Below are 19,906 nucleotides of genomic sequence, written 5' to 3' on the forward strand. Positions count from 1 at the left end.
TAAGACTGATAAAAGATAATAGTCAGATGAATAAACTTGAGTTCAACTGGTGGCAGCTCTGGGAAAGAAACAGTTCAAGTGATGGGAAATGGACAAGGAACCTCCAACTCCTTCTCCTTCAACATGTTTGAGTTCTCTGGAAAGGAACCTTCAGAAGTCTACCTTCACTGCCAGCTGCAGCTGTGTGTCAAAAAGAACGGCAGCTGTGAGCCGGTACGTCTCCATGGAAACTCTACTGAATAAACACGTTTAATGAGAACTATGAGGACAGAAAATGTTCTAACGTCTGAACTTTGTCTTCCAGGGTTGCTCTGGTCCAGCTAGAAGACGCAGATCTCTCAGATACAGACGTGGAGCTCCAGCCTTGATCAGCATGGTCTGGACTCCTTAGGTAAGACACTCTAGTTAGGAAAATCCTATGAGGCGTCTTTAACAGCCTGATAGATACAGATCATGACAACAAACATAAAAAACAGCATCAGTCTCACATGATTTTTCTTTGAGATTTCTTTCATGGGGACCTTGACTAAACATCAGAGTGCCGATCCAATCCTGGTTCTGAACCTGGATGTGTGAAAAAGATCAGTTCTGGCTGCTGTTAATCAAATTTGTTAACTTGAACTGCAGGAATTCTGCTGCTGTCTAATTCTGAAAAGGGAAGGAAACTGTCACTTTATTATTTTATCATTTATCTGTTCTCTGCTTTATTACTTAGATGGGGAAGGAACTGAGTGAGCTAAAAGCTGTTATTTTCTTACTCTAATCCAGGGGTGGGCAGTTATGTTGAGTTGTGGGTTCTAAAATTTGATAGAAGGGCCGGACCAGGAGCAGATGCGTGGAGTCAAAATGCTATAACATGGAATGTAATGGAATGAAAACATTTGGATTGAAAATTATTTTCTAATACAGAATATTCTAGAGTTTTTAGTTAAAAACTTTTGTTCCCATTTTAGATCTCTCTTTTATTGTGAAGCCCTTTGGTTCCTTCAAGGTTGTAAAGGGCTGTATGAATAAAGTTTCATTCATTTCATGATCCTTTTAATAAAGTAAATAACACCATGTATGAAATAAAAAAATGACCAGATAACACTATGATTTTCAAAGACAAAAACTCAGAAAAAATGTACAGATACATTTAAAAAAAACCATCCTCATCAGGAGTTACGTTCTAAAAATAACCCGTGATCTGTCTGTACGTTCAAGTTCATGGCAGTAAAACTCCTCACTGTTCACTTTCTATACTTTTCTCACACAAACATAAACATTTTCACCCTTTTCTCTTGTTTAATTTCTCAACCCTTCAGAATGAAAACAAAGATTTGATCGATGACAAATATCTACGGTGGCCCTGAAGTGCAAACCATTCAACAAATCACTCGATATAAAAACATTTTTAAGATCACAACAACAATTTAAAAATCAGTATTACATTTTAAAAAACAAAACAAAATTTCAGAAACCAAAACTTAAACCCCAGCGTTGTCCCATACCTACCTCTTCCGGTTTGGAAATGTTTTTCATTTTTTAAGATTTCGTTTTGTTTTCTGGAAATTAATTCTGTGTTCTGAAATGTTTTCATTTTTCAATATTTAATTTTGTTTTCTGGAAATTATTATTTTTTTCCGGAAATTAATTTTGTTTTCTGAAATGTTTTCATTTTTCAATATTTAATTTTGGTTTCTGAAATTTTGTTTTGTTTTCTAAAATGTAATGCTGCTTTTTAACATTTTTTTTTTAATTGTTGTTGCGATCTTAAAAATGTTTTGGTATCGAGTGATTTGTTGAATGGTTTGCACTTCAGGGCCACCGTAGATGTCTGATCTGAAGAGCTCCGCGTTTCTGTACGGGAGACATGGCACGGACTGAGGAGATTGATTGACAGGGTCTCCAGCCAATCAGGACACACAATAGGGTTCGCTGTTTGAAAAAGGCAGCATAACCGCTCTAAAAGAATGATCTAAACCAGGAAAGATGAACTGTGACGTAGAAAGGAAACATAAATTATCTATCTCTGTTCTATTTGACAGAGATATTAGAGGGTTTCAGGTTGGAGCACAGACTGCAGAAGGGGGAAAGAAAATGTCACGTCTTAATCGTGTGGCCAGATTTAAAAAGAAAATAAACACGGGTCTCTGATATTGTTCAGTGGGCCGGACCAAACATGAAGGCGGGCCGGATCCAGCCCGCGGGCCGTAGTTTGCCCACCCCTGCTCTACTCTATTCATTTATTCTACTTTTAATTCAATGACCTCTGATTGAAAAAAGGATGGAAAATTGTTGTTTTTTTGTTTGTTTTTATTTTATTTTATGTCTTTTTTCAAGTTTACAGGGATGACAAGTTTAAAATTCTGTTAAAGTTTCCTTTCGTAATTTTGAGGGGTTCTTTTTTCAAAGTTACAAGCACATGTACACAATGCAACTACGTTTGCAAACGCATACTTAATGCATTCAGACTAACACATGTGAAACACTTCATTCAGTCGCACAAACCATTTGTGAGCTAGCACCTGTGCTCCAGTGAGGGTTTATGTACTTCTGCAGTGGATAACAGAATGTAAAACGAAAGAGGGAGAGTGCCCATTCATCCCCACACTAAAGCCCCATCCGAAGCAGCAGTGGTACCCAGGACCCCCCCAACTCCCGCATGGTATAGCAGATAGAGGAAAACCGTCTGCCACCGAGGCCAGGGCCAGCAGGACCGCTGCAGGGTCCCCCAATGCCAGTGAGCAGGGAGGCACAGGGAGACGGAAAGTGCAAGCCCCAGCCTGACAAGGAGAGTAGTCATACTGCGCCCGGGGGGCCCAACACGGGGCCCCGCCCCAGTAGAGCAGCCCCAGATGAGCAGCCCACCACCACCCAGGAGTTTCCCCAACCTCAGGCACCAGCCAGTGCTCCCCAAGAAAGACCCCACACTCCAGGCTGCCACCCACCCAGCCAATGAGAGAGCCAGGAAGGGGCCGCTCACACCTGCCCAGTAGGAGGACGCCCAAGAGAAGTGGGGATCTCCAATGAGTTTTGTAAATTTTTTCTTTTTTTTTTTCTTTTTTTTTTTAACTTGTCCTGTCCAACAGCTGGGCAGGCAGATGAGAACTGAGGGCCTCTTGTGTTGGACATATTTTACTTTAACAAGAGGGGTTATTAATCTTCAAACAAACCAGAGGTATGTCTGAATAAACCCCTTTTGTAATTGAGGCCAAACTTTATTAATTTCAACCATGTTTGAAAATTTTGTGTGTTGGACCGGACGGAAAAGGAAAGAAGGGAAGAAAAAGGGAGGGATGTTACAAAGAGAGGGGGTAGGAGGGTGATAATAGGAGGGGAGGAGGGATAAGACCATGAAGCAGCATAAAGCAACAAGTTTACTGGTTGTTTAACATTACGGTAAGGTTCAAATGTAGTACAAAAAGGGCGGGGCCTGTCCACACACACACTCAAATGTTATCAACACACCTGTTAGCTGCAAAAATGTCCACATGTCGACATGCACACAAAACAGATAGTGTTCACACGCATACTTATGCCTTAAAACCAACTAGTGTGAAATATTTCAGTCATTCAGTCATGCAAACTGTTACTGCAAAGGTGAGCTAACACCTGTGCTCAGGTGAGTGTTTATGTTCTTCTAAAATGGATGGTGGAACGTGAAAAGAAGGAGGGAGAGTGCCCAGCCATCCCCATCCCAAGACCCCCGCAGCAGCGGCAGCCAGAATCCCCCCAACGCCACACGGGAACAGAGAGGGAAAAACTGCCCCCCGGGTGACCAAGACCGCCACCCAGGCCAGGGCCAGCAGGACCGCCGGGGGGGGGGGCTGGGGCAGGAGAGCAGCCCCCCCGCCGCGCCGTGAGAGCCCAACGCAGGGCCCCACCGGAGAAGGAGGCCCACAGCCCCAGACGAGCACCCCATCACCACCCAGGAGTTCCGGGCATCCCCCCGCCCCAACCCCAGGTACGAGCCAGGACCCCCCAAGGGAGACCCGCTCCGCACTCCAGGCAGCCTCCCACCCGGCCCACGGTTGGTCCAGGGAGGAGCAAGGCAGGGGCCCGCCGCCCCCACCCCCGAAGGGGGGAACCCCGGGGAAAAAAGGGGGCCCACAAGGGGTGTTGTAAATATGGCCCGACCAGGCTCGGCCACAGTTGGAAATTTGGCGGGGCCCAGCCCTCAGGGGCAAGGACCAGGACCCATCCCCCAGGTACACGAACACCCCCGGCTCAGGTGTAATGTGAACAGTTAAAATTGGCGGGTAGGGTGCTAGGAGGACATCCGCTGCTTGCTGGCAGTGGTGTCCAAGCACCCCTCCTACCAAGGACCCTACATGTCTAAGGTGCAAATAAAACCGAAAGAGGGGGGGCCCACTCCATACGGCAACCATAGGAGGGGGGCCACTGCCAAGTAACCCCCCCCCCAAGGCGCATCGCAGGCTAAACCCCCCACCCCCTCACCCTAATATGAGCTTATATGAGGAAGGGGGTAATTTGGGGACAATTGGTAGACTGTCCCCCGGTGGTCAAACAGCTGTCCCCCACCCCCCCACCCCCCTCAGCAAAGGGGGCAGGCCCACCCAGCCCAGGGGCCCCACCCCCGGAGGCGCCGACACCCCCGGCCCGGCACCACCCACCCCACACAGAGAGAGAGGGGCCAGAAAGCGTCGCCCCCCCGGAGCAAGCCCAGGCCCCCACCCCCAAACGCCGGCCCTAGAAGAGCTCTAGTCAGGCCTCAACGGGACTGAGGCAGCCAACCGGCCGGGGCAACCACTGATTGCCTCAGCGGAGACCCCGCCCCGTCAACCCCCCCGCCCCGTACCAATAGTGGGCCCCCCCCTTGTAAATTTTTTCTAGTCAATTTATGTTTTTTTTCTCTTAAATGTATTAATTTTTTCACGTGAATTTATGTGTTTTAAAATAGTAAATTTATGACTTTATTCTCGTAATTTAACAGTTATGACTTTTGTCATAATTTTAGGACTTTAAAGTCGTAATATTAAAAAAAGAAAAATGTTGTAACCTGTCCCTAAAACTCTGTCATACAACACAAAGTGCTTCACAGAAAAACATTTTCAACTTCAATTTTTAAAGCAAAAATAAATGAACTTTACACACAGAAGACACTGTCCAAATCCCCTGGCCCCAAGTATACAAATAATGTAAGACACAATGACATAAGATTCAAAGTACAAATCCGGTTTGATACTGAGGTGGGGAAACAATATTTTGGGTATCTGTGTCCATGCCAGCAATGCTACCATGGTAAAATATACTTATATACTTTTCAGTTTATGAAACAAAAGTGCCAATGAATTTTGTCCTGCCACTACCAAACGAAATGATTAAAAAATGTTTTTTTCCAGGTTTGTAACTAAACTAAAATCAACTAAGAGGCAGATTAGGTGTTTTATTCAGAATGTGTTTTTCATCATAACCCTCAGACAGATCAGAAAGATCCAGATAATAAAACAGGATGCAGGCATCTAACCTATGAGGAAAAACAATACTCACAGACAAATTAGACTTAGCTGTGAAATGTACAAAGAACTTCTTGACAAGAGTAAAATTTTCAATCCTTCACCACCAAACTGAGTTGAAACAGAATCTTGGGAAAACCAAACCAGCTCAAATGCTGCTGCTTCTCCGCTGGACTATCATGAGCGGATCACAGCAAGGTCGTCTTCATCAATCCCATCTGCAGAGGAAAGAGAAGTTGAATGAATGTCTTGATTAAACTGAAGCTTCATGTCAGCTCTCATGTTTCCATCTTTTCTTTTTCTGAAAATTTCACTTAGTGGAGAAAAGGAGATGATGTCTCTGTCTGTCCATCATTATTCTTCTCTACTCTCAACGAGGTTACACAAATTAGCAATTTTGCTACAACCTGCCTCAACATTTCTTTTCACTATTCATGTGATCAATGTTCTTTTGTGCATTGTCCATTGTTTTAAATAAATGCACTCAAAACTACAGACCACTGATGCACACTTATGTGCTTTAGAATCAGACTGGAACCTTAAAGGAACTTGCATATACAGTTTAACAACTCTGTGCATGCCCAGAGTAGCACATGTGCAGACTTCACTTATCAAAACAGACACAACGAAATAATTTTTCTAGAATGTTTAGCTGTTGTAGAAGTACAAAAAACATCAAAAGATTTGTAATAACACAAAAGTAAAATTAAACATCTGCCATGCTGAGTTCTACTGGTCACAGCCGAAAGATATTTAGGACTATGATGCAAAAATGACAAGCATGTCTGGACTTCAATTGAAATGAAAACAATACTATGCATCAGTGCTTAGACTTTATCTTTCAGTAACCTCAATGGAATTATAAACAATCCAATCTTGTGTTTTGGACAGCCCTTGAAAAGGGGTAGTCAGGTGAAAAATGGCTAAAAGTGAAAGTCTCATCATTGTAAGTTTAGCCAAATCAGGTTTGAGTCGCTTTGGCCTGGAGTGTAGATGCAGCCGTAGAAGTAGGAAGTCTATGCTATTAGACTAACTGAGTTCAGGACACATAAAACAGGTTGGCTCACTTTAAAGTCTCCAGTTTGACATCTGGACTCTTCGCCATGTCAGAGAGCTCCAGAACATCTGATTCCTCCAGGCAGTTCCAGCTCAAGTCCAGTTCAGTCAGATAGGATGGGTTGGACTTAAGAGCTGAGACCAGATTGTCACAGCTGGGCTTTGACAAACTGCAGCCAGCCAGCCTGAAACCAGAAACGGAAAGAGGTTCAGCATCAAACAGTGGAGCACATTAAGGAAAAAGAAATGCACATGTGTGAGTTTCATCACTGTAGGTTTTGTCTGAGACTCAATGGTCTTAATTAGATCCTTAAATCCAGAACTATTAAAAAAGAACAAAAATACTGACCTTAGAGTCTTCAGTCTGCAAGCTGGACTCTTCAGAAAACCTATGAGATGCTTCACTCCTGAATCCTCCAGCTGGTTTTCACTCATGTCTAGTTCTGTCAGGTGGGACGGGTTGAACCTCAGAGCTGAGACTATCTCTGCACAGCTGTCTTCTGATAAAGTGCATTCCTTTAACCTAAACTCACAAGGAAAAAGTTGCTCTAGAAAAATTCTTTAAGAAGTTTTTCAGAGTTAGAAAAGTTTTGACAGATGCGTATTATAGACAGCTGCATATTATAGACAGCTGCATATTATAGACAGCTGCATATTATAGACAGATGCATATCATAATGTAATCTGGCTGCTTGGGTAAAAAGACCCAGATTTTAGCCTCTAAAGCCTCCTGTAATGTTCTGGGTCAAATTAATCAATTTTAAAATAAAGAAATCGAAAAGTTTCTCAAAATATTTTACATCTTTGAAACGTCTCCTGCTTGACTTACTTAGTGTAATCAACATATCGAGAAAAAATGGTTCAGCAACTCTATTTGCAATTAAAGTAAAACAAATATCAATGCTGTTCCTCAGAGACACATAAAAGGAGGGTCAAAAGCTATTGTGGCATTTTCAAAGTGAAGGAATCAGTCCAACATCTTTCTTCTTCTGAGGTAAAAATCTGCATTTCCACAACAGAGAATGAATTAAACCACAGAAGCTGCGATTATGAAGATGGGCTGTTCTGAGAAGCATAGAACAGAAATTTCTGTCCATTTTTAACCGAGCAAAACCAAAGATGAAATCTGACCTCAGAGTCTTGAGTCTGCAGTCTGGTCTCCCCAGAAAACCGCACAGAAGCTTTAGTCCTGAATCTTTTACCATCTTATTCCTGTTCAGATCCAGTTCTATCAGATGGAACGGGTTGGATTTCAAAGCTGATCCCAGAGCAGCACAGTTGGGTTCTGACAATCGGCAGCCAATTAACCTTTTGGTGAAAATGGAAATTCAGAATTCCGTTATATCCGTCAGTGTTCAGTGTAGTTAGAAGTCAAATCCACGAATATTTTCCTCTACGGTTTAAATCTGGAGCCCTGCATCAATAACTAGACCAAACCCCGTAAAAACATTTAACCACAAAGATTGTGAGTGTGGAAAACATCACACAAATATACTTTTTGATCAAGGCGTTACTACAAAGGGAAGTAGTACCTCAGAGTCTGCAGTTTGCAGTTTGGACTCTCCAGAACAGCACACAGGCTATCAAATCCACAGTGCTGCAGGTTGTTGAAGCTCAGATATAAATGCTTCAGATGGAATGGATTTGACTGCAGTGCTGAACCCAGAGCAGCACAGCTGATCTCTGACATGTTGCAGTTTTCCAACCTAAAAGCAGAAGAAAGATTCAGATTCTCTGAAAGTGAAGCAGAACCATAAGTGTCCAGTGTTTTAATTTATGCCTCAGCAGCAGTGTGTTTGATTGTCATGGCACTAAAGACTTCTGATGCTTTCTATTGTTAGAACCAACTCTAACTTTTTAGCTAATTTAGCAATAGCTTGCAGACGTATCCTTCTTACCTCAGAGTCTCTAGTTTGCAATTTGGACTCTTCAGACCACCAGACAAAACCTCCAGAGCTGAATCCTTTAGCTTGGCCTTGCTCAGGTCCAGTTCTATCAAATGAGATGGGTTGGACTTCAGGGCTGAAGCCACAGCTTCACAGTCATTCTCTGAGAGTTCGTATCTATGGTGACAAACATGTAAGCACAGAAAAATCAATTCTGAGTTTTTATCTTTAAACTCCATTGTTCTGACTATCTGCAAAACAAACAAAACATTAAATTTGATGCTGTTGCTGAGGGTGTTTAGAAAGAGGCTCCTTTTCTGTTCACGTGTCCTGAGAGAGGGTTGGCAGGACTGTTTCTTTTCTGTTGAATGGATCTAGTGCATTAAGACTAAGTCTGTGGATGTAAGAGGATTTGGCTAGAATTAGGTTGAATGTTCCCTGACATCTACAGCAGCAGGAGGATAAGACTCCTCTGTTTAAGCCTTTAACACTGGAGATGTCACCGGCGACAGCAAAGTAGCAAACAAACTTTAAGTCACTCTTCAACATTTATAAATCTAATTCTAACATATTCTAATGGGGACAACATTGGCATTGTGCCACTATGCAACACTACATTGGTGACATGTTGGTGAGAAGGACGTAAATTGGTGCACCAGATTCCATGGCTATGGTGTGGTGGTGTAGCAGATTCTGACTTGGAGAAAAGCTGCTTTACTGACGTAAAGTGTTGCATGTGGACACCAAGCTGCTTTTCTCTGCATCTGTTTCCATTGGAAATACATTAAATTATATATACAATAATTATATAAACGGTTAAATAATTACAGTAATTTAAAGAATGTCAAAACTAAAGGGTTAAAAATTATTTTTGAATAACCAATGATTAAATGCAATTATGAGTGGTAGATAGGTATGGAGGGGCTGAACGATGGTCTCACAGCAAGAGAGTCCTGGTTTGAATCCCAGCTAGGACATCTCTGAGTGGAGTTTTCATGTTCTCTTTCTGTGTGCATTGGTTTTCGCTTGGAACGCCTGCTTCCTCCACGTTACATAGTTTGGTTTTCTGTCTCCACCCACCCACTGTGCTATGAGTACACCAGGTGCACTTGCTTCTGTTGATTGGTCCTTAGTATATTGGGTGGGGGCGGAGGGTTAGATGTGTTAGAAACGTGCTTGTTTTTACGCATTCGTCACATTTTCAGTCACATTTCTGTTTGCTCGTCATTATTTTTGAAGTATATGTATTACGTTTTCCTTTTACCACCAATCCAAATCTTGTGCTTTTGGGTCATTTACCAACAAAAATAAATGACAGTGCTGTTTAAACTGCCTTTGTAATAAACTAGAGACTTAAACCCCAGTATCCTCCTCTTACCTGTAGGTACCAGTTTCAGAAGGCTTTAACACAACCCCTATCCTGCAGAAAAAGCATAGACAATTTACAGACTGTAAACAGAAACTCCTGTAACAATGCAAATAGTAACATTAATATTATTAACAGTTTTAATGAAACGAAACATGTTTTGCAATTGATCAAATTAAGATAAACAGACACAGTAAAGTATAATCTGAAATTTTGAGGTATTGAGGCCAGGGCGGTTTTTGTTCTGCTTTAATTTTTGTTACTTCCTGTTTCTCACATGTCCTCATTTCAGATGTCTTGACTTTTACCTCCAGTGTAAATTTTCCCAAAATGTTTTTTGTATGCCCTCCCTGATAAGCACCTCTGTGTACTTGCGTGTATCAGTTCTCATGTTTATATTTTGCGTCTCCCCTGGACTTGTTGCCGGATTGTTTTGTGCATTTCTCAGAGTTGCGACCCTCCCTGTTTTCTGAGCAAGTTTTGTCTATTAAAGTGGAACTTTTCTTTGGAAGACTCTGTGTCCTGCAATTGTGTCCACTCCTCACCCTGACAAATTAATAAAGAAAAATGAGAAGTGGTCTTTCTAAAATTGAAGCGTACACAACAATCTTCAGGTGAAGAAATAAGCTACAATCTATTCCATATAGAATGAAAGTAGTGTCTGGACTTACATAAATTTCCTGCAGTTTCTTACAGCTGGAATCAGTCTCCATCGACCTTCCCCGGTGGTTTTGTAACTGTTAAGGTTTAACTCATCCAGAACCTCCTCTGACATCTGCAGCATGTAGGCCAAAGCTGAGCAATGGATCTCTGAAAGTTCCTTCTCTGATCTGTTCTCTGACTTCAGGAACTCTTGGATCTCCTGATGAACTGAGGGGTCCTTCATCTCCATCAGACAGTGGAAGATGTTGATGCTTCTGTCAGGAGACATGTCATTGGTCTTCATTTCCTTCAGGTTGTTGATGATTCTCTGGATAATTTCTGGACTGTTCTCTGTCTGACCCAGCAGACTTCCCAAGAGTCTCTGGTTGGACTCCACAGAGAGACCATGAAGAAAACGAACAAACAGATCCAGGTGACCAGTTTGACTCTGCAGGGATTTCTTCATGATCCTGCTAAGAAACTTATCTAGAGTAGAGATGTTTGTTTGATTCTTCAGGAGATTCTCCACCACCTCTGTCTTCTTGTTGTTGTAACAGTGGATCATGTAAACTGCAGCCAGAAACTCCTGAACACTCAGATGAACAAAGCAGTAGACTGGTTTCTGGAAGATCCCACACTCTCTTCTGAAGATCTCAGTACAAACTCCTGAGTACAAAGAAGCCTCTGTGACATCCAGACCACACTGCTCCAGGTCTTCTTGGTAGAACATGATGTTTCCTTTCTCCAGATGTTCAAATGCCAGCCTCCCCAGCTTCAGAAGAACTTCCATGTCAGCCTCTGTCAGCTCCTGTGGATTCTCTTCATGTTCCTGCTGGTATTTGATCTTCTTCCTCTTTGTCTGGACCATCAGGAAGTGGGAGTACATGTCAGTCATGGTGGTGGGAAGCTCTTTTCTTTTCTCTGTGGTCAACATGTTCTCCAGAACCACAGCAGTGATCCAGCAGAAAACTGGAACTCCACACATAATGAAGAGACTCTTGGAGGCCTTGATGTGGGAGATGATTCTGCTGGACAGATCTTCGTCACTGAATCTCCTCCTGAAGTACTCCTCCTTCTGGGAGTCGGTGAAGCCTCGTACTTCTGTTACCCTGGAGACACACGAAGGAGGGATCTGATTGGCTGCTGCAGGTCTGGAAGTGATCCAGACCAGAGCTGAGGGAAGCAGACGTCCCTGGATGAGGTTTGTCAGAAGAACATTGATTGATGACTTCTGAGTGACATCAGACACCACCTGACTGTTGTTGAAGTCCAGAGAAAGTCTGCTTTCATCCAGACCATCAAAGATGAAGAGAAGTTTACAGACAGACAGCTGCTCTGCTGGGATCTTCTGGAAGGTTGGATGGAAAAGTTGGATGAGAGTGAGAAGACTGTGCTGCTCATCTCTGATCAAGTTCATCTCCCTGAATGACAGAGGAACCACTGCACTGATGTCTTGGTTCTTGAAGCCCTCGGCCCAGTCCAGAGTGAACTTCTGCACTGAGAAGGTTTTTCCAATTCCAGCGACACCAATGGTCAGAACCACTCTGATGGATCCATGTTGGTCAGTTAAAACTTTGAAGATATCTTGGCACCTGATTGGAGCATTGTGGAGCAAGTTGTTCCAGGAGATTGTCTCCAGTTGCCAGACCTCATGTTGGGTATGAACTTCTTCTCTCAGTCCCTCTGTGATGTAGAGCTCAGTGTAGATCTTTTTGAGGAGAGGTCCTCTCTGTTTTTCATCAGTTCCTTCCGTCACATGTTCATGTCTCATCCTCATGTTATTTTGATGTTCATCTAAAGACTCATTTATTTTCCAGTCTGACTTGATGCATGGTCTAAATCCACAGCTGGTAGAAACGTCCAGGCAGGACAGCTGCTCTTCTTCATCCACATCACTACACTTTGTTTTCCTGTTAACACAGAAGTGAGCATTTTCTCACCAATGCATAAGTTGTCATTTTTTATGGCATTTTTTTAAATCTTTCTTGATATAACTAAACAATTTTCTATTAGTGATTTAAAAAGCAAGAAATGACTGGTTTTCAGACACATCACATCTCTTCCTCTTTTTTTCTGCAGGTTGAAAAGAAAAAGAGTGAACAAAACCCAACTTAGTCAAACAAATCTCTGTTCTCTGATTTTAAGAGGGCACAAATGTTCTGTTCTTTTGAGATTTACAGCTTTCTTTAATTCCTCCTAATTACTATATTTTATAGTTTATGTTTCAAACTTCCATTAGTAAGACTGAGCTTTATCCATCCATCCTCCCATTTTCTTCCACTTGTACTGAGTCATGTCTCAGAGACTGTAGTCCACGTCCACACCGAAGACTCACCCAGGCAAGCAGAGAGACCATGGAATGTGTAAGAGAACTGGACAGAGTGAGTGTGACGTCATCCAAAGAAAACAACTAGCTTCTGGTACCAAGAAAATAAAGTCAATTCTATTGCCATCTTTCTGCAAGACGGCCGTCAGCATCTTGGAAGCAGAGGCCACCAGCAAGCAGTGATTGGTCCAAGTCAGTCTGAGTCAATGTTTCTCTCCAATCAGGAGTGAGCATGTTAGAAGACCACACCTCTTTCACTGAATGTGGGCTCTGTGGAATCTGTCAATGAAACGCTTTGAACATTTGACATGAGACCCCCATCTTTTATTAAGGCATCTGCTTAGCTAATTTATAACTTGATTAACTTGCATTACAGCAAAAAATATCATAGAAAATTAGGATTATCAAGACTGGGCTTTTTTTTAAAAAGGTAACAGACAATGGTTATTCTGAAAAATATTACTGATTAACAGCTGTCTATTTCTTAAAAGAAGTCAATAGGATTTCTTTTTCTTGGGACCAGTGGGTACTTCCTATTAAGAATGTGTGTGTGTGTGTGGGGGGGTGTTACTAAATCCAGTTCTCTTATACAATCAGAGACCCACTCCCTCCAGAAGTTTCTTAGCTTTTCCCCAGTGGAATACCTCTCCAGTGAGGCATCACGGAAGCATCAACAAGAGATGCCTAAGCAACCTCAACTGGGCTCTTTTCCTTTCAAGAGGAAATCCTGAAATTCCTAAACCAGCCCCCATATAATCCTGGCTGCACCTAGAAAATATATACATAAAATGCATTAATTTAACTGGTGCCCTGCCAGAGTCCAACATGTTTTGGGAACAGGTTCAACTTTCTTCCAGCTAAACCAAATACCTGCTCTAGATGTACAGAGACCCAATGTTACTTAGTAGGGGTCTCAGATTCCAAATTTCAAGAGCCCCTCCCACAGAAGAGCAATGGATGAGATTGGACACTTTATCCAAATCCAAAAAGACCATGATTAATGAAACCCTTTCAAACCTTTGAGCACTCTACATATGTACGGTTTATAGTGCTCCGATGGATGAAATTATGTTCATGTGCGTTCAGCTGTGTACAGTTACTGTAAAATTTGAGACATTACTGATCCCTTAGATCAAGTTAGTACAGTTTCCCTTACTTTTCGCTAAAAGCTGGATTAGATGATTTGGACTGATCACTCCTCATGGACTCACAGCTGGATGTTGAGGACTGGGATCTCTGTGAGCCGCTTAACCCTGCAAGCACAGAAAACCATCACAGCTTTGAAGGAGAACAAAGAAGGTTCTGACTGAGCAAGAGATTTGGAGTCTTTCTGCTGGCGGATCTCTGATGAACTACTGCTGCTCTGCAGAAACTATGTCCTGGAAAACTAGACTTTTAGTTGGCTTATAATGGCAGAATTACTATTCATTGAGTCACAACAACAGAACCCTGCTGTTCCAGTTTAGGACAGGCAGACCAGGAAATCAGGCAAGCTCCGTCATTCCCTTTCCAATTTTCCCAAAACATAGCTCGACTTAAAGCTCGGAAAATTATTGATTCTATGGTCATTTAAATATTTGCTATCTCTAAAGGTTAATCTGTGAATAGCGCAAGAACTGCGCCTTCTACTGTTATAAGAAACACATTGGTGTCAAATTAACAGCTTTTAAATGTCCTTCAGGATGAAGGACATTTTCTTTGTTTGCCTAAAAGCCAAAATCTATGTAACTGATCTTTTTTTTATTAATTGTCAAGCCCAGAAAGGAAGGGGATTGTTGAAATTGAATAGCATGTATGGCTGATGAACCTGACAAAGTTAAGTTACAAAGCTATATTCCCATTAAAAATGCCTCAAATTGCTGTACAAAGAAAAAAAATCTCCCTCTATCACACATACAAATAAAATTAGGTAACAATTTGTAAAAATCTACCATAATTAAAATAGGAAACTACAACTTTTATCCTTTATTAATTTTCCATTACATACATGTCAGATGTGTCTCAATTACATTTTCGAAAATGACATTCAAACAAACGTTTTCATAAGTCTTTGAAAATAATTAGCTTGGTGTAGTGTTGAGGCTGATTGTGCTTTTGCAGCAGTGACGTGAGTAGATGTGAAAAATGATGCACGTCGTGGGTGACATTCTCCTGAAAACAGACCAAAATGCCTGTGGACAGGTGCAGAAGGCTCATTGACAAATACAGAAACCATTTCATTGCAGTGATTGCCTCAAAAGGTTGTGCAACAAAATATTAAGTTATGGGGGGCATCAATTTTGTCCAGCTCTATTTCATTAGTTGTTTTTTTTTAAATAATTCTGTTAATCAACAACTCAAAAGTAATGGCTGATTTTGGTTCTTTAATTTTAAATACATTTTAATTTATTGTTACTTTTGAACGTTTCAAGTCATTTCATTGAGCATTGTGGACTTTCTTTAACTGAAGGGTACCAACAATTTTGTCCACCACTGTGTTCATGGTTTCTGCTCTTTAGAGCAGTGTTTTTGAACCAGTGTGCTGCGGGACACTAGTGTGCCGTGGGAGATGGTCAGGTGTGCCGTGGGAAATTGCCCTCATTAACTGATTTCACAACATTTTCCATCTCCAGGATATCAGCTCTGTGTTCATCCTTACAGGCCCTGATAAAACACTGAGAACTTAGAAATATGAAAGATCGTAAAATACTTTTTTCTTTGTGTTTATTTGATTCTATTAAAGACATTTTGATAAGAATGACGGTACCGCGATTTAGCTGCATCTTTAGCTGCTTTAGGAAAAGTCCTGCCCCTTTAACTGTCTCCACCAATCATTCTTGGATTCGTAATCACATGTCATCAGTCTGACCAATTAGAAGTGGTTAAAGTGTTCACTTCCTTGTTTTTAATTCTGCTGATAAAGTCTCTCAGTTCCAACAAAAATACCAGCTAAAGCTAGTCTTTAGCGGTGTAGCTTTGCACAGAATCCGGTGTCAGACCGTGGAACAAGTGAACAAAACAATGAAGCTCAGAGACGCTAGTCTTTCTGCGTTCGGCGGATAATTAAACCACATCTCCCATGATGCATTGGGTCAAAAGTGACAACGTGAGCGTCTCGGCGAACAATGAACACAAATCAAACAGTTTTTTAAATCTTTTAACTTAACTTTTTATCACATCTTTTAGAAAAAACAGCTGCAGCTTCAAGCTTTTTCTGCCACAATAATCACAAAAATGCACGTGAGATGGCGGAGGGGCTGTACATCAATACAGACTGAGTTTCTCCTTTTTTTTTTTTTTTTTTTTTTTTTAAACTTGTCCTGTCCAACAGCTAGGCAAACAGATGAGAGCTGAGGGCCTCTTGTGTTGGACATATTTTATTTTAACAAGAGGGGTTATTAATCTTCAGACAAACCAAAGGTTTGTCAGAAATAAATCCCTTTTGTAATTGAGGCCAAACTTTATTAATTTCAATCATGTTTGAAAATCTTTGGTGTTGGACCGGACTGAAAAGGAAAAAGGGGAAGAAGAGAGAGGGACGTTAGAGAGAGGAGGGGGTAGGAGGGTGATAATAGGAGGGGAAGGGGGGTAAGACCATGAAGCAGCATAGAGCAGACAGGTTTACTGGTTGTTTATCATTACGGTACGGTTCAAATGTAGTACAAAAAGGGCGGGGCCTGTTCACACACACTCAAATATTATCAACACACCTGCTAGCTGCAAAAATGTCCACATGTCAACATGTACACAAAACAGATAGTGTTCACGAACGCATACCTATGCCTTTAAACCAACTAGTGTGAAATCTTTCATTCATTCAATCATGCAAACTATTAGTGCAAAGGTGAGCTAACACCTGTGCTTAAGTGAGTGTTTATGTTCTTCTAAAATGGATGGTGGAATGTGAAAAGAAGGAGGAGGAGCGCCCAGCCACCCCCACACCCAGACCCCCGCCGCAGCAGCAGCGGCAGCCGGAATTCCAACCAACGCCACACGGGAACAGGCAGGGAACAACCGCCCCCCGGGCGACCAAGAACGCCACCCAGGCCAGGGCCAGCAGGACCGCCGCGAGGCCCCCAGAGCCAGAGAGCAGGGAGGCGCGGAGGGAAAGAGAGCGCCGCCCCAGCCCAGCCAGGAAAGCAGCCCCCCCGCCGCGCCGGGAGAACCCAACGCAGAGCCCACCGGAGAAGGACGCCCACAGCCCCAGACGAGCACCCCACCACCACCCAGGAGTTCCGGGCATCCCCCCGCCCCGACCCCAGGTACGAGCCAGGACCCCCCAAGGGAGACCCGCTCCGCACTCCAGGCAGCCACCCACCCGGCCCACGGTTGGTCTAGGTAGGAGCAAGGCAGGGGCCCGCCGCCCCCGCCCAGGAGGGGGGAACCCCGGGGAAAAAAGGGTGGCCCACAAGGGGTGTTATAAATATGGCCCGACCAGGCTCGGCCATGTTGGAAGTTTGGCGGGGCCCAGCGCCCAGGGGCAAGGACCAGGACCCACCCCCCAGGGACACGAACACCCCCGGCTCAGGTGTAATATGAACCCCCCCACCGTAGAGAGCAACGCCGGGCCCAGGGAGCCGGCACCCAAGGGACACGGCCGCCATCGCCAAGGGGCCCGCACCCCCCACCAGGGAAGGGGTAGGGGACAGATGGACCTTGTAAAATGTGTGTGCGTAAAATGTGTGTGCGTGTATGGGTGTTTGAGAGGGTGTTTGTGTGCATGTGTGTGTGTTTATGTTTGAATGTATATATTGAAGGGGGAGGGGTGTGTGTACTAAGGGGGGTGCAGTTAAAATTGGCGAGTAGGGCACTAAGGGGACATCTCCTGATTACTCACAGTGATGTCCCCTCACCCTCCCCACCAAGGGGCCCTAAATGTCTAAGGTGCGGTTAAAATTGGCGGGTAGGGTGCCAGGAGGACATCTGCTGCTTGCTTGCAGTGATGTCCAAGCACCCCCCTACCAAGGACACTATATGTCTAAGGTGCAAATAAAACCGAAAGAGGGGGGGCCCACTCCATACGGCAACCATAGGAGGGGGGCCACTGCCAAGTAGCCCCCCCCCCCAAGGTGCATCGCAGGCTAGACCCCCCACCCCCTCACCCTAATATGATGTTATATGAGGAAGGGGGTAAGTTGGGGACAGCTGGTAGACTGTCCCCCGGTGGTCAAACAGCCGTCCCCCAGCCCCCCCCCCCAGCAAAGGGGCCAGGGCCACCCAGCCCAGGGGCCCCACCCCCGGAGGCGCCGACACCCCAGGCCCGGCACCACCCACCCCACACAGAGAGAGAGGAGCCAGAAAGCATCGCCCCCCCCGGAGCAAGCCCAGGCCCCCACCCCCAGACGCTGGCCCTAGAGGAGCTCTGGTCAGGCCTCGACGGGACCGAGGAGGCCAACCGGCCGAGGCAACCACTGATTGCCTCAGCAGAGACCCCGACCCGCTAGCCCTCCCTACCCGTACCAATAATGGGCCCCCCCTCCCCCCCAGAACGCCCCCCCACAGGACAGGGCCGACAAGCCCCCCACCCCACCCCAGACCCCGCAGCCGAAGCGGGTGACACCCAGAGCGACCGGGGGCCCCGAGAGGGTTGTCCCGTCCCGTCCCAGAGCCAGGGAAGGGCCGATCCCAGCCCCAGGTGCAGATGGGCAGCCCATCCGGCGCCGCTGCCCCCCCCCCCCCCCCCCGAGCAGGGCCCCCCGCCTGTGCCAACCCCCCCCAGCACAGGCAAAGGGACCACCCCCCCAAGCCAAGCCAGACCACCACCCCACCCCCCCACCACGCACCCCCTCACCCAAGCCCAGAGGACCACGCAGCGCCCCAGCCCGCCCCACCCAGGCACCGGAAGCCCCGACCCCCACCCCAAACCACGGCAGAAGGGCAAGGAGCAGCGACGACCAAGCCCCCCACCCCCTAAGTCATGGAGTCAACCACAGGAGACCAGAGAGACTGAATTCTTTCAAAGTTACTTGAGCTTTGGGCTGACATTTTTTCCAAGCTGATATGATCAAACTGCAGATTTCTGTGTTGACTTATGTTTATATTTTTCTTGTTTTTCCAATTTATTAAAATAGTTTTTTTGGCAATACAAAGAGTTATGAAAATGATAGATGCTAATCCTTCTTCTATATCGATGGCACTCATGTCACCAAGCACACAAAGTGACGGTGAGGCAGTGATTGAAACCTTAAGCCAGACTGATAAATCAGCATTTTTTGAATGCTGGTGTGCGGCGGGATTTTTGTCAAGGTTAAAGTGTACCGTGGCTCAAAAAAGGTTGAAAAACACCGCTTTAGAGGTCAACTTCAGCTTCATGACCACCATCAGTATCCAGACTCTGACAGTATTCTGGCCTCAATCGAGCTTCACCCTGTTGTGTTCCAGAGTCTAACCAATAGTAGTAGAAGATAGTTCTTAGAACAATAGTTCTTTAGTCCTTTTATTTTTTATTCCACATGCTGTAGTGTTCATTTTTCCATGTTTGTTCTTACAAATTGAAATCAAGTGTAAAAATGAGAACATAGAAACATAAGACCGAAAACTGAATGATCATGTAAAATTGGAACGTCACATTTATTTAAACTTAAAGGATTTGTTTTGCGTTTTATGTCTTCCCACTCATAGAATCCTGTTTTGCTGGTTGATCAGACTCTGTCTCTTTTTGCCATTGGCTAAAACTATTCAGAGAAGTGACGTAATTCAACAGCTTATCTGTTTCCTGCTCACTCAATCCCATATACAGTACAGACCAAAAGTTTGGACACATCTTCTTATTCAAATGAATGTGAAGATGTGTCCAAGCTTTTGGTCTGTACTGTAGCTGCTGCAGAATCTGTCTCTTACTTCGTGTTAGAGACTTCTGGATCTCTTCTGGAGTCTCTGGTAGATCTTCAGGCCGCCTTCTCTTCCTGCACACAGAGCTGGGTTCCAAAATCCTTCTATCCATTGTCCTTTTCTCGTAAAAAGCTCATCCTCTCGAGTCAGACATGCAGGAGTTAAACTAGCAGCGCTGACTGAGTTCAGAACACAAGAATTAGGACGAACAAGTCAGTTCAACAGCTGTGAAGTCTGTGTTCTTACCTGGTCAAGACATGAACGATTTTATCCATAGTACGAAAAATGGCTGTTGTTCCTCCTTCTGGTCTCTGCTCAGCGCTCACTTCTGTTCTGCACTACCATCATATCTTTTTCTGTT

General features: G+C 44.1%; 1 protein-coding gene and 1 long non-coding RNA gene across 3 annotated transcripts; one reads left to right on the top strand and one right to left on the bottom strand.

Moving 5' to 3' along the window:
• Positions 1-72: 72 nt before the first annotated feature.
• On the top strand, positions 73-721 carry LOC105356334 (uncharacterized). Its single transcript, XR_910516.4, has 3 exons — positions 73-213; positions 305-391; positions 505-721. It is a non-coding gene; the product is annotated as an uncharacterized LOC105356334 (long non-coding RNA).
• Positions 722-5,054: 4,333 nt separating this feature from the next.
• LOC101170324 (protein NLRC3-like) lies at positions 5,055-19,896 on the bottom strand. 2 transcript variants are annotated; one of them, XM_023966173.2, is made up of 10 exons: positions 19,792-19,896; positions 13,892-13,988; positions 10,439-12,319; positions 9,780-9,821; positions 8,414-8,578; positions 8,048-8,221; positions 7,647-7,823; positions 6,865-7,038; positions 6,527-6,700; positions 5,055-5,677 (listed from the first exon to the last, which is right to left on the bottom strand). In XM_023966173.2, exons 2-10 carry the CDS (start codon positions 13,936-13,938, stop codon positions 5,668-5,670), a joined length of 2,844 nt encoding a protein of 947 aa, XP_023821941.2. In that variant the 5' UTR covers positions 13,939-13,988; positions 19,792-19,896; the 3' UTR covers positions 5,055-5,667. The 2 variants fall into 2 exon arrangements, with proteins under 2 accessions (XP_023821941.2, XP_078791930.1); XM_078935804.1 differs by lacking the exon at positions 19,792-19,896 and adding an exon at positions 19,555-19,790.
• Between the last annotated feature and the right edge of the window lie 10 nt (positions 19,897-19,906).

Source organism: Oryzias latipes, chromosome 18 (assembly GCF_053564925.1).
Source record: "Oryzias latipes strain Hd-rR chromosome 18, Olatipes_Hd-rR_3.1".
Taxonomy (NCBI): Eukaryota; Metazoa; Chordata; class Actinopteri; order Beloniformes; family Adrianichthyidae; genus Oryzias; species Oryzias latipes.